Raw genomic sequence first — 14524 nt, 5'->3', positions numbered from 1 at the left:
CTTCTAGATCTGCTAGGTGTCTGTGTGTATGTACATGTGTATGCTACATCTTCTAGATCTGCTAGGTGTCTGTGTGTATGTGCATGTGTATGCTACATCTTCTAGATCTGCTAGGTGTCTGTGTGTATGTACATGTGTATGCTACATCTTCTAGATCTGCTAGGTGTCTGTGTGTATGTACATGTGTATGCTACATCTTCTAGATCTGCTACGTGTCTGTGTGTATGTGCATGTGTATGCTACATCTTCTAGATCTGCTAGGTGTCTGTGTGTATGTACATGTGTATGCTACATCTTCTAGATCTGCTAGGTGTCTGTGTGTATGTACATGTGTATGCTACATCTTCTAGATCTGCTAAGTGTCTGTGTAAGCTACATCTTCTAGATCTGCTAGGTGTCTGTGTGTATGTACATGTGTATGCTACATCTTCTAGATCTGCTAGGTGTCTGTGTGTATGTGCATGTGTATGCTACATCTTCTAGATCTTCTAGGTGTCTGTGTGTATGTACATGTGTATGCTACATCTTCTAGATCTGCTAGGTGTCTGTGTGTATGTGCATGTGTATGCTACATCTTCTAGATCTGCTAGGTGTCTGTGTGTATGTACATGTGTATGCTACATCTTCTAGATCTGCTAGGTGTCTGTGTGTATGTGCATGTGTATGCTACATCTTCTAGATCTTCTAGGTGTCTGTGTGTATGTACATGTGTATGCTACATCTTCTAGATCTGCTAGGTGTCTGTGTGTATGTGCATGTGTATGCTACATCTTCTAGATCTGCTAGGTGTCTGTGTGTATGTACATGAGTATGCTACATCTTCTAGATCTGCTACGTGTCTGTGTGTATGTGCATGTGTATGCTACATCTTCTAGATCTGCTAGGTGTCTGTGTGTATGTACATGTGTATGCTACATCTTCTAGATCTGCTAGGTGTCTGTGTGTATGTACATGTGTATGCTACATCTTCTAGATCTGCTAAGTGTCTGTGTAAGCTACATCTTCTAGATCTGCTAGGTGTCTGTGTGTATGTACATGTGTATGCTACATCTTCTAGATCTGCTAGGTGTCTGTGTGTATGTGCATGTGTATGCTACATCTTCTAGATCTTCTAGGTGTCTGTGTGTATGTACATGTGTATGCTACATCTTCTAGATCTGCTAGGTGTCTGTGTGTATGTGCATGTGTATGCTACATCTTCTAGATCTGCTAGGTGTCTGTGTGTATGTACATGTGTATGCTACATCTTCTAGATCTGCTAGGTGTCTGTGTGTATGTGCATGTGTATGCTACATCTTCTAGATCTTCTAGGTGTCTGTGTGTATGTACATGTGTATGCTACATCTTCTAGATCTGCTAGGTGTCTGTGTGTATGTGCATGTGTATGCTACATCTTCTAGATCTGCTAGGTGTCTGTGTGTATGTACATGTGTATGCTACATCTTCTAGATCTGCATAGTGCATAGTGTACCTGCAGCGGAGGCAAGCTGTAGCGGGGTCTCTGTGTAGTTCTCCATACCGTCCTGTAGGGAGCCCTCTACGTTGGCCCGGGCATCCAGGAGCAGCTATGGAGGGCAGGGGGGAGGCAGCTTAGGGTTCGGTTCTACCCAAAATGCCTGAACACTAAATCTGCATTTATTCAACCACAAATGCTGTTTTTCTGCTTTCAGCCCATGTGATTTCCATGTCCTTCCAAAACCCTTCCATGAGGCTGTGGAAAAAGTGCTGCTACACCTTTTCATTTGAGATGTAGAAGTAATTAGTTCTAGCAGTTCAGTGGAAAAATCATTGCGATGTTGGTCCATTGTGCTTGATAACTATTAGCAACGGGGACAAACAGATTGTCCTGTTTCCACTAAGTTAATGCATTGCGTGCACACTGAAAGAAGGAAGTAGAGAATCAGCTCGTACTTTTCTGACAATAAAATGGGACGAACACTCCTATATGTATTGACTGTTTCCATTTTAACCAGTTTCCATTGAGTTTTCAAGCTCAGTTCACTCAGCATTCAATGACATTCAATAGACACAACATTCATAGGATTAAGGAGAAAACACATTTGAGCCATTATTACTACCATTTATAAGTCATGATAATAATAACCATGACACCAGGATTGGGGTCAATTCAGGAAGTAAACCAAGCGTCCAATTCCAATTTTTGTCATTGCTATTAAATGAAAAAATAATGTCAGTTAACTTCCTGAATTTTGGGAATTGACCCCCACCCTGCCTGACACTATACACAATGGGAGGTGAACAGACAGAAAACACAGTGAGGTGAAAAAGGATGACGTCACTACCTGCACGACAGGGACATGTCCGTGTAACACGGCGAAAGTGAGTGGTGTCCCCAGGCGCGTTTCGGGGTTGACTGAGGGGTACTTGTGCACTGTGTTTGGCACCTGGGAAGTCATTGGGGAGGTTCAGGGGAGAGAGATATGAAGCCATTAAAATGCTAGTCTATGCAGCAAAGACAAGCAGCTAAAGGGGGGAATCTAAAGGAGTGCTGGGTTGTATTCATTAGGCAACAAACATAATAAAAAACAGGGAAACGGAAGGCTTACTTGGACTTGTCCAATAAGAAACTTTCATTTCTGTTTTCCATTGCGAAACCTTTAAAAAAAAGTTGGCCATTGCTTGTCGTAATGAATACAACCCTGAGGTAACTAGCAAAAGCGGACATCCTCTGCACAATAGCCTGACTTGTTTCTAACCAACTCGATAGATCCCATCTAGTTCGGTCTTGTCTCGCTTAGTCCTGTAGTCCTATTTGATACTTTCAACTTTCCACTCTGTTCCAGCCCTGGTGTGTCTGACAGCGATAGACATGACTCTGAGTCCAGTTTGAGCCCAAGACTGACCTAAGGTGACCTCAGTAACTAGACCACATCTCCTATCAGGCAGACAGTCAGTTAGGGGCTGAGACAGACCCGTGAACGAAGCACACAAACTCATATTCCCTTGAGCATCTCACAGAGCCTCTGAAGCAAAAAGCCTAGTTTCAAACTTTTCTGTAATTTGCTTTACTTTAATTTACTTTTCCTTAATTACTCTGAGGATACACAGAGGCAGAAGTCACATTTTTAATGAATGTTTAATCTATTTGACTGGTGTGTGTGTGTGTGTGTGTGTGTGTGTGTGTGTGTGTGTGTGTGTGTGTGTGTGTGTGTGTGTGTGTGGTGCTTCAGAAATACTGGAAGCAAAAAACTTCCTAATCAATCAAATCAGTCACATGCTCCATTTAACTTTATTGAGATGAATCATTGCTGCATTAACGATAAGTTATGACCTCACTGCGATGATGATGGGCGGTCAAAATAACCCATTTTCAGCCTCATGGGATGCTGTGTTGAGTGCTTTGTTCTGGGGTTTATCACAATTATGGGTGACATGAACTCTGGCGGGTTACACATGCATGAGGTGATTAGCCAAGGCTAGGACCAACAGGCATAGGCCACCATTACATGTAAGTAGGCTACAACCAAAGAACCCCCTAAGCTTACCAGGGGCTCCTTGAGAAATTACTCAAACATATTAGTACAGTATTTAACATTATCTTATCATTCTTCGTATCAAAGGTACAGCTAAAAGGTGAGCGTACAGTTGTGTCTGTGTAATTAAATTGTAAACAATGTTATTATATTTTGTACAGTAAACAGTATGGTGGCCCATGCCTCGAATTAATGACCTTCTATACACTATACAGCATGGCAACAGGAGAGGAGGAGTGGGGACAGATGAGGGACAACACAATCTGAGTTTTCTCCTATCTCACACCACATAAATTAGCCTGATCCCAGATCTGTTTGTGCTGTCTTGTCACAACATGGAAATTACCATATGAGTTGGCAAGACATCACAAACAGATCTGGGATCAGGCTACACACAAAAATCATTCTACACAACATGGTGTTGCCATCGTCCCTGACCTCACTGTTGATGTCAGCTCCAGCGTCCAGCAGCATCTGGACCATTGCTTCATCCCCTCTCACACAGGAGTACATCAGAGGGGTCATTCCCTGGTAGATGAATCACACAGGAAGTCAGGTGTCAGATGATTAATTGGTCAACTTACAGTTAGGGTGGACTGGTGTTTTGTTTGACAGATATTCCAGATGTTCAGGGTTATGTGAGTTGAATAAAGCAGATGTCAAGGACATTGTTTTTGTCTGACAGTGTATGGATGCTTTACGCTGTCTTTATACTGTGAGTTAATACTGTGTTAGCCCGCTGAGCTAAAGCTTAGGCATTATCTCGGGGAGCTAACACAAGTCTTCGGGTCTCAGACAAGGTTACTCTATCATGCAAACGTGGTTCACCGAACCACCTCCCTTACATGTGCAGGTGGAAGCCATCAACACATGGTAACAATCCTCAGTTTGACCGGTCTCTGACTTCTTGGATGTGCTCACAGCTCACTTGGACTCCATGTCTGAAAGCTCCCCTCCAGCCACTTTGATTAACTAGCATGTGGAGTGGGTCATGGAAAACTCAGAGGAGTAGTGTTCCGTAGCTCTAAGTGACTGGGAACAGCCAGTGTTTCCACTAGGCTACTCAGTCAGTCTAAACATCAAAGACACACAGTCTGAAGGGAATGAGTTGGGTTCCTCAGTTCAGAACAGCCTAGAACTAAAAACTGGGTTTCCATTAAAAATGAATGTGGCTGGTACATTAGATGTGTGTGGGAGGGGGGGGGGTATCTGACATTTTATCAAAGCCTTTTGGATGACAACCTTTTTTTAACCAAGACAGAGGAATTTACAACTTACTTTTTCCAATAAAACATTGGTATAGCAGATTCCCTTATTGTATGGGCCACTTTTAAATGTGCATTTAGAGGCCATGCAATTCAATACTCATATATAAAACAAAAACAATTTAGGTCAAAAGAGTTCATATTAGTTCACAACGAAAATAAAGGGACTAACAGTACAGAAAGATAACAATAAAAACTGTACCATAGAGGCACTGAAAGTTAAAGGAAAAACAAAAAGAAATGGAGGAACTTATTCAAAAAATATCAAATATAATATATTATAAAAAAATAATAATATATATATATATATATATATATATATATATATATATATATATATTTAGATATATATTTTCCTTTATTATTTCCCCCTAACTCTACCACCTAATTGGAATAAACTAATGGACAACAACACATACAGTAAGCTTCTACTTCCAGCTTATACATGCTATTTACATTTTACAGACACATTATATATTTATATATATTCATATATACACCCCAAAATATATGAGGGTTTGGAAATTATGCAGATAATTACACTGATATAGAAGCCACAATCGATCTGCAATTCAACCCTAAAATGATTTAAATAAATAAAAAAACTCAAATTGAGTTGAGAATGTGGGTGGTTGGGGGTGTGGGCATGTGTGTGTATATCCATCCAGGTGTCCATGAGGCCGAAGAGGTGCATTCGTGCTTGTAAGAGTGTGAGCATCTTTGCCAGTGCTTGCCTGCCTGCAAGGTGTCCCTGTGGACTGGTGCTATGTTTGCTGTAAGTAACGTAAGTCAGATCCTCAAATCATGTGTGATACACAGATCCCCCAACCAGTGTGTGTGTGTGTGTGTGTGTGTGTGTGTGTGTGTGTGTGTGTGTGTGTGTGTGTGTGTGTGTGTGTGTGTGTGTGTGTGTGAGAGAGAGAGAGAGAGAGAGAGAGAGAGAGAGAGAGAGAGAGAGAGAGAGAGAGAGAGAGAGAGAGAGAGAGAGAGAGAGAGAGAGAGAGAGAGAGAGAGAGAGAGAGAGAGAGAGAGAGAGAGAGAGAGAGAGAGTGAGTTTTTTTCATGTGTATGTGGGGGTGTGTATGTGCGTGCTTGCATTTGTGTGTGTGTGTATGCGTGGGTCTAACTAACCTGTTCACTCATGCTGTTGATGCCGTCAGGCCCCAGCAAATTGACGGCCTGTTTGACCAGGTCGGTCCGGCCACAGTTGAGCATACGGAATCCCAGGTCCTGGAGGAACTTAGCCTCTGTGGATGCTGCATCCAACTTCCTGGATGCACAGAAGTCATCTGTCCTGGTAGGGAAATCACAGGAAAGGAAATCAATTAGCTGAATTCAGAGTTACACTCAGCTTCCTATCAATCCTCTGGATGGACATGATTTGAATGTTAACTGATTAGTGTCAATGTGAGGACAAATTCTTACTGTGTGAGGTTATCCTGAGTTTGTGTGTGTGTGTGTGTGTGTGTGTGTGTGTGTGTGTGTGTGTGTGTGTGTGTGTGTGTGTGTGTGTGTGTGTGTGTGTGTGTGTGTGTGTGTGTGTGTGTGTGTGTTTTTTTTAAACATTTATTCCACCTTTATTTAACCAGGTAGGCCAGTTGAGAATAAGTTCTCATTTACAACTGAGACCTGGCCAAGATAAAGCAAAGCAGTGCGACACAAACAACATCACAGAGTTACACATGGAATAAACACGTGTAGAGTCAATAACACAATAGAAAAAAAAGAAAGTCTATATACAGTGTGTGCAAATGGTGTGAGGAGGTAAGGCAATAAATAGGACATAGTAGCGAAGTAAAAACAATTGATCAAATTAACACTGGAGTGATAGATGAGCAGATGGTGATGTGCAAGTAGAAATACTGATGTGCAAAAGAGCAGAAAAGTAAATAAAAACAATATGGGGATGAGGTATTTAGATTGGTGGGCTATTTACAGATGGGCTATGTACAGCTGCAGCGATCGGTTAGCTGCTCAGATAGCTGATGTTTAAAGTTAGTGAGGGAAATATAAGTCTCAATGTGTGTGTATGTATGTATGTGCATGTGTGTGTCTCTGAGTCCATACTGAATGTGTTTGTTTCAAGCCTGCATGTGTGCCTGCGTGCCCTGTGTGTGTGTTTCAAGCCTGCGTGTGTGCCTGCGTGCCCTGTGTGTGTGTGTTTCAAGCCTGCGTGTGTGCCTGCGTGCCCTGTGTGTGTGTTTCAAGCCTGCGTGTGTGCCTGCGTGCCCTGTGTGTGTGTGTTTCAAGCCTGCGTGTGTGCCTGCGTGCTCTGTGTGTGTGCGTTTCAGGCCTGCGTGTGTGCCTGTGTGCCCTGTGTGTGTGTGTTTCAAGCCTGCGTGTGTGCCTGCGTGCCCTGTGTGTGTGTGTTTCAAGCCTGCGTGTGTGCCTGCGTGCCCTGTGTGTGTGTTTCAAGCCTGCGTGTGTGCCTGCGTGCCCTGTGTGTGTGTGTTTCAAGCCTGCGTGTGTGCCTGCGTGCTCTGTGTGTGTGCGTTTCAGGCCTGCGTGTGTGCCTGCGTGCCCTGTGTGTGTGTGTGTTTCAAGCCTGCGTGTGTGCCTGTGTGCCCTGTGTGTGTGTGTTTCAAGCCTGCGTGTGTGCCTGCGTGCCCTGTGTGTGTGTGTTTCAAGCCTGCGTGTGTGCCTGTGTGCCCTGTGTGTGTGTGTTTCAAGCCTGCGTGTGTGCCTGTGTGCCCTGTGTGTGTTCTGTTTCAAGCCTGCGTGTGTGCCTGCGTGCCCTGTGTGTGTGTGTTTCAGGCCTGCGTGTGTGCCTGCGTGCCCTGTGTGTGTGTGTTTCAAGCCTGCGTGTGTGCCTGCGTGCCCTGTGTGTGTGTGTGTTTCAAGCCTGCGTGTGTGCCTGTGTGCCTTGTGTGTGTGTGTTTCAAGCCTGCGTGTGTGCCTGTGTGCCCTGTGTGTGTGTGTTTCAAGCCTGCGTGTGTGCCTGCGTGCCCTGTGTGTGTGTGTTTCAAGCCTGCGTGTGTGCCTGCGTGCCCTGTGTGTGTGTGTTTCAAGCCTGCGTGTGTGCCTGCGTGCCCTGTGTGTGTGTGTTTCAAGCCTGCGTGTGTGCCTGTGTGCCCTGTGTGTGTGTGTTTCAAGCCTGCGTGTGTGCCTGCGTGCCCTGTGTGTGTGTGTTTCAAGCCTGCGTGTGTGCCTGCGTGCCCTGTGTGTGTGTTTCAAGCCTGCGTGTGTGCCTGCGTGCTCTGTGTGTGTGCGTTTCAGGCCTGCGTGTGTGCCTGCGTGCCCTGTGTGTGTGTGTTTCAAGCCTGCGTGTGTGCCTGCGTGCCCTGTGTGTGTGTGTGTGTGTGTGTGTGTGTGTGTGTGTGTGTGTGTGTGTGTGTGTGTGTGTGTGTGTGTGTCCATGCCGTACTTGAGCTGGCGTGGTTCACAGTCCACCCCTGGCAGCAGCAGCCTGGCGGCCTGCCGGACGTCGTCACTGTCCACTGAGAAGCTACGGCGGTGCTCTGCGTGGGCCACCGACACCCTGAGCCACTCCATCAGAGGAGGTAGAACCAGAAACGGCCTGCAGGGGGAGACACACACACACACACACACACACACACACAGGAGTCATCAATATCAGCTGAATGGTAGTCTGGTTGTTGTCTGGTTTCAGTACATACCTTGGATAAGCTTAGCTTACAGAAATTCAAACCATTACCATTCAGAGGATCCGGGTTGGAGGGACACAAAACTGACTTGAGATCTGTGTCTTGGAGCAAAGTTTGCTATTCCTCCTACTCCTTTATTCAGAGACCCTGACAGCTGGTTCCCATTTCAAATTACATTACAAATATTAATATGTATCTTCACCTGTCTGTCATAGACATATTATTATTCATATGAATATATATGTCATGTTAATATTGAACAATATTGATGTGACTCTCTAAGTCACTGCTTGATATCTCATACAGGATGGTTCAATGTGTTGAATGTCCTTGACCCCAGCTTCACTCCTTTATTTGTAATAACTATATGTCACTCATCATCAATCTGTCATTCATCAATGCTATTCTAACCTGAGGGAGAATCCTGCTCTTTAGTGATTCGAGGTTTCATCACTGCACAAATGCAAATGACTCTCTTCAAAGACATGGGAAACATGTGACCTTGAGGCATTTTGAAGTAATTTGTACAGGTGTTTTAAAAATATTACATTATCTTTGAAGACTCACAATTAGGCATAGACCTAACCAAGTTTTAAAACGTGATTGGAATCACACAACTTTCCCAATTCCACTCTACAAATTTGCCCATTAGGAACCTTTCTTTGCAGAGCGCAGAGCTGAATTAGACTGGGGAAAAAAGACCTGGGGGACATATTAGCCGTTAGCTCTCCATTACAGGGCAGTAAAGTCTGGAACTCCGGAGGAGGCCTGCTCATAACCAACTTTCGGATTTTTCACCTACTTCCCCTTCCCCTGGCAGGGGTTATCCACATAGCTTGTGGACATACTGGGCCGGTGAGGTTATATAATGTATAGAGGTAATGTACAGGAGTAGATAGATAATTATTTGCCATAAAGTCATAAAACACAGAATTACTTTAAAATATATTGCGTAGGACTGTAAGAAGAAAAAATGTATGTTCTTGAATTTGATATACCCAGAGGGTATATCTGAGCCAAAATGGTTCCAATGACGGCCGAGAGTACTTAGCACATCTGTACAAAGTTGCGAGCCGTAATTTGCAAACCCTTAGGGGAACACACTAAAACATGGACTTCATACATTCTAAAACATGGACTCCATACATTCTAAAACATGGACTCCATACATTCTAAAACATGGACTCCATACATTCTAAAACATGGACTCCATACATTCTAAAACATGGACTTCATACATTCTAAAACATGGACTCCATACATTCTAAAACATGGACTCCATACATTCTAAAACATGGACTCCATACATTCTAAAACATGGACTCCATACATTCTAAAACATGGACTCCATACATTCTAAAACATGGACTCCATACATTCTAAAACATGGACTCCATACATTCTAAAACATGGACTCCATACATTCTAAAACATGGACTCCATACATTCTAAAACATGGACTCCATACATTCTAAAACATGGACTCCATACATTCTAAAACATGGACTCCATACATTCTAAAACATGGACTCCATACATTCTAAAACATGGACTCCATACATTCTAAAACATGGACTTCATACATTCTAAAACATGGACTCCATACATTCTAAAACATGGACTCCATACATTCTAAAACATGGACTCCATACATTCTAAAACATGGACTCCATACATTCTAAAACATGGACTCCATACATTCTAAAACATGGACTCCATACATTCTAAAACATGGACTCCATACATTCTAAAACATGGACTTCATACATTCTAAAACATGGACTCCATACATTCTAAAACATGGACTCCATACATTCTAAAACATGGACTCCATACATTCTAAAACATGGACTCCATACATTCTAAAACATGGACTCCATACAGCCTCTAACTTGTATTGAACTGTAATGACTGTAATGTTAGTGACACCAACTGAATCAAAGCCATCAACTGTGACTGTGCATGTGTGGATATGAGTCTGTTTCAAAAGTAATTTCCTGCTGCTTTCCCACACAGGTGACTTTTAGGGCTTCAAATGACTCCATTTCCATTGAACCAATGGAAATAGTATTCCTCAATAGGAAAACATCTGGTTTAGGGATGTGGGGGAGACTTTGGAGGTTCACTGTTAAAACTGAATACAGGTTTGTCTGGCGTACTTCAGAATGGCTTTGGTTCACCATAGAATGAAAGTACTACCATGATATTTCAATACCCATCTGATCAAGGGATGAATGTGGAGGTTCAGTACAGGACAGAGATTCTCCTGAGCTGTGAATCATAACTGTCTATCTACACCGTCAATGTAGAGATTTACCATGTACATAACAGTCTCATTTGAGGTGTGTGTTACCTCTCTGTCTGCAGGGTAACCTTAGAGGGTTCTACGTTGGGGTTCTCCCATTCCACCTGGGGACAGTGCATGAAGTAGCAGAGAGTGTAGAGCGCCTCAGGCTCCCAGTGTACTGGGCTGCTCTTCTGGTGGATGGGCGTCCCGTTGCTATGGTTCTTCACATGAAGCGGCTGGAGGTGGTGCATGGCCCGGGAGACCAGGTCACCTGCAGGACACAATGAAAAGAGGGTTGTGGTTACACACACATCCATAATAAAATCAGGAGCTGGAGAAGAAGAAGGTCATAGAGAAATGGAGGGAATGTCCTCTTGTTTTCACACGCATGCGTACACACACGCACACAAACGTGTACACATGCACACGCACGGTGTCAGGGGAGATAGATAATATAGAGAATGTCTAGACCCCATGGTGAAGAGACATAAACACAGACAGACAGGGGTTCATCACCATCCTCTCTGAAGGAGCTTCCGTCGAGTAAAAGCATAGCCACAACTGTTTTATACTACTCCCCTTGCTATTTCCTCATGCTCTGCATAATCCTCCAGTACTTTTAGGTCATGCGGTTTCACTCAAACTCTCTGCTTAAAAGGTTTTCCTCATAAAATGTGAATATTCTCCAGATGCTTCAGATGGCATGGCAAAAAGTGTTTTTCACAAAATTTTTACTGAGCTGAAAGGGACAGGACATATTGCCTTCGAATGCCTTGCAGACCTGGAAGCCAGACAACGAGACAGCTGGGCCCAACTAGAATCCCACTGAGACACAGTAAAACTGTACATGGGGGGTTTTCAAAAGGCTGCACTATTCATGCTATCTCATAGACACAACGAGTACCAGTACTCACCCTATTTCTACTATATAGAGCAGAAATGGACATCTTGTCGATATGACACCATTACTATACATTAGAAACATACTGCAGATTGTTCTGGGTCTCTATCATAGCATGACATTCTGAGAGTCCTGGGTCCTATCAGTCCGTAGGCTTTTGTTACTGTGCATATAACAGAAAAACAATTATTGTTTATATAACATTATTATGCTTCTAACACATATTTTTTTGTTGTTGTGTTGTTTGTATATCGTTGTATGTTACATTTGTGTGACTGTCCTTGTCTATCAGTGTATCAGAAGAGTATCTGCTGATGGGGATCCAAATAAACACACATATATATCGTCCTGATGTAGGTTGACATGGTGCTAATCTGTCAGTCAAGTAATAGAGTTAAAGTGTAATGCCACGTTCCATTGGTTTCACATTCACACATACTGTAGGGGTCTGTTTCACAATCACAACACATTGCATTCAATTAAAGACTAAACAGAGGGATCTATTTCTCACCAAACTCATTCAGTGGAAACGCAACAGCATGCAGTCGTACCAATAAAGGGATGAGTCTATGGGGACAGTCATTCAAAGAGACAAATGGTTTGTTTAGCATCATAATTGTGTGGCTTGTCTGTTGTCAAGACTTTGTTTTTGCCTTGACAATGAGAGAACTGCACATGTGGAAGCATGACTAAAAGGGGGGAATTGGATGCTTGAAATCAACAGTCTATCTTTCAGACAGTAGACCTGGGAGATGTCAGTGCTCGACTGATACAGTTTTTCTCAGTTGCTTTGGTGCATTTCTTAGATCAAAAGTGCAATTCTTGATACTACTTGTACAAATTCCAAATCATCTAGTCACTTGTGCACATCATTAAAGCAATTTCTTATTCCTTTGAACAAATTGCAATTTTGTTTGTTGTTGAAAACAATTGTTGAACTATTTGTCATAAACTGTCAAGCATAGTTTTACACATTTCTATTAGACCTTTTGTCCAAAAATGTGCATTGATGAATCGTGCAGGTGAAATTGACCCTCACTCATGAAGGAATGTAAAGTGTTAGTTCAACCAACAATCAACCAGTTGTCTGAATTGCTCAAAGGTGCATCTCATGAAGAATCAATTGGCAAGCATATATAGACAGACTACAACACAGAGTTGCAATTTTCCAATAATGGATGGACCAGGAAACGAACAGGGTCAACAGCCAAGAGGAGGAAGGATGCGTGGTGGAAGGCAAAACAGAGGAAGAGGCAGAAGAGGACATAGGCGCATATCTGATGACATAGGGGCCACTATTGTAGACCATGTTGTCAATCATGGACTTACAATGGCTGAGGCGGGTCGAAGGGTGCAGCTGAATATTGTGAGATCAACCGTGTCCTCAATAGTTCAAACGTTTCGAAGAGATAACAGATATGTGATATATAGATATATACAGTGCACTGTTACTGTATATAAGCAGTATACTGTATACTTCCTACAATGCTTCATATTACAGTAGTCCAGTAGTATTTCACAGCAGACAGAAAAATACTTTATACAGATACATACTCCACCTTACATGCACCCACCTGTATGTTTTACAGTAAAATGTGTGTTCGCATAGTTTTTGTCTATGTGAAAGTGTGCGATGCATCACTGCATTTTTCCCCACATAGGACTGCAAGATTACCTCAAACCGGTGGCAGAGGACGCCTTTTCACACCTCAACAGGAGGAGGCTATTTTCACCATGGTCTGAGCAAACAATGCCATGAGACTCAGGGAAATACAAAGGACCATTATAGAAGACAACGATATCTTTGAAAACATCCGTACGGTTATAGCATCTCAACCATCGACAGGGTGCTGCATAGAAACCAGATGTGTATGAAACAGCTGTACTGTGTACCATTCCAAAGGAATGAGGACAGAGTTAAGGAGCTACGTTACTAGTATGTACAGGTAAAACATATATCTATGTAACTACTTTACAGCAACATTTTATAGTGATACATAGTACAGTAAGCATAAACTGCACACATTTCCATTGCTGTGGAAGGAACATGCAATATATGTACATTTTATGTCACTCTTCCTTACCAAAACAAATTCAACTGTGTGTTCTGGGATATAGCGTATAATGGAGTTGGAATCAAGTGAACCCTCTCACAACTTTGTATACGTGGATGAGGCTGGCTTCAACCTGACCAAATGCAGAAGGCTGGGTCGGAATATCATCGGTCACAGAGCTACTGTGGATTTGCCAGGCCAACGGGGAGGAAATATCACCATGTGTGCTGCTATTTCGGAGCATGGTGTCCTAATCCATATCCCCCTTAGAGGGCCATACAACACCCAGCATCTACTCAACTTTTTAGAGACTCTCTACAGGGCTCTCATCCCTGATGATGAGAGGAGTCTGTTTAGAGAGGATTTGCCAAAGTATGTGGTCATTTGTGATAATGTGAGTTTCCATCGATCAAACATCATAAGGCAATGGTTTGTGACCCACCCGAGGATGCTCATAGAATTCCTCCCACCTTATTCACCATTCCTTAACCCAATTGAGTAGTTATTTTCAGCATGGAGGTGGAAGGTGTACGATCGTCAGCCACACACACAGATGACCCTGCTGGCTGCAATGGATGCAGCATGTGAGGACATCACAGTAGACGCCTGCAGAGGATGGATTAGGCATTCCAAAAGATTCTTTCCACGTTGCATTGGAAGGGAAAATATCCGGTGTGATGTGGATGAGAATATGTGGGCCGACAGACAGGAACGTCTGGATGTGTAGAGACAGCACAACAGTGCTGCGGGCAAAGTTGTGCCGTAGGGGTGGTTTCCTGTGTTTCTTTCTAAAAAAAAATTTTTCCTTTGTGCCCCTTGGGTTGTCCAGTCTCTTTCAATCAATAACCCACATACAGTAATATGTAAATAGTACTGTTGAAATTGATACATGCCATAGAAGTGCAGCCTTGTGCATTT

The 14524-nt window shown here is 43.0% G+C and overlaps 1 protein-coding gene across 3 annotated transcripts in view; it reads right to left on the bottom strand.

Annotated features, from left to right (window-relative positions):
• Positions 1-14524, bottom strand: part of LOC118396035 (ankyrin repeat and BTB/POZ domain-containing protein 3-B-like) — a 110259-nt gene that overhangs the window by 14841 nt on the left and 80894 nt on the right. For 2 of the 3 annotated variants that reach the window (XM_052466005.1, XM_052466003.1), the window contains exons 3-8: positions 10718-10922; positions 8124-8276; positions 5891-6053; positions 3933-4022; positions 2304-2405; positions 1472-1565 (exon numbers count right to left, since the gene is read on the bottom strand). In XM_052466005.1, the coding sequence (XP_052321965.1) occupies positions 1472-1565; positions 2304-2405; positions 3933-4022; positions 5891-6053; positions 8124-8276; positions 10718-10902 (787 nt within the window). In that variant the 5' untranslated portion in view covers positions 10903-10922. The remainder of the gene's footprint in view (positions 1-1471; positions 1566-2303; positions 2406-3932; positions 4023-5890; positions 6054-8123; positions 8277-10717; positions 10923-14524) is intronic. The other variant, XM_052466004.1, reaches the window with a different exon arrangement.

Source organism: Oncorhynchus keta, chromosome 17 (assembly GCF_023373465.1).
Source record: "Oncorhynchus keta strain PuntledgeMale-10-30-2019 chromosome 17, Oket_V2, whole genome shotgun sequence".
In the NCBI taxonomy this organism is placed as follows: Eukaryota; Metazoa; Chordata; class Actinopteri; order Salmoniformes; family Salmonidae; genus Oncorhynchus; species Oncorhynchus keta.
Note: the sequence above shows the minus strand (reverse complement) of the source record. Positions and strands in the feature narration are given on the sequence as shown.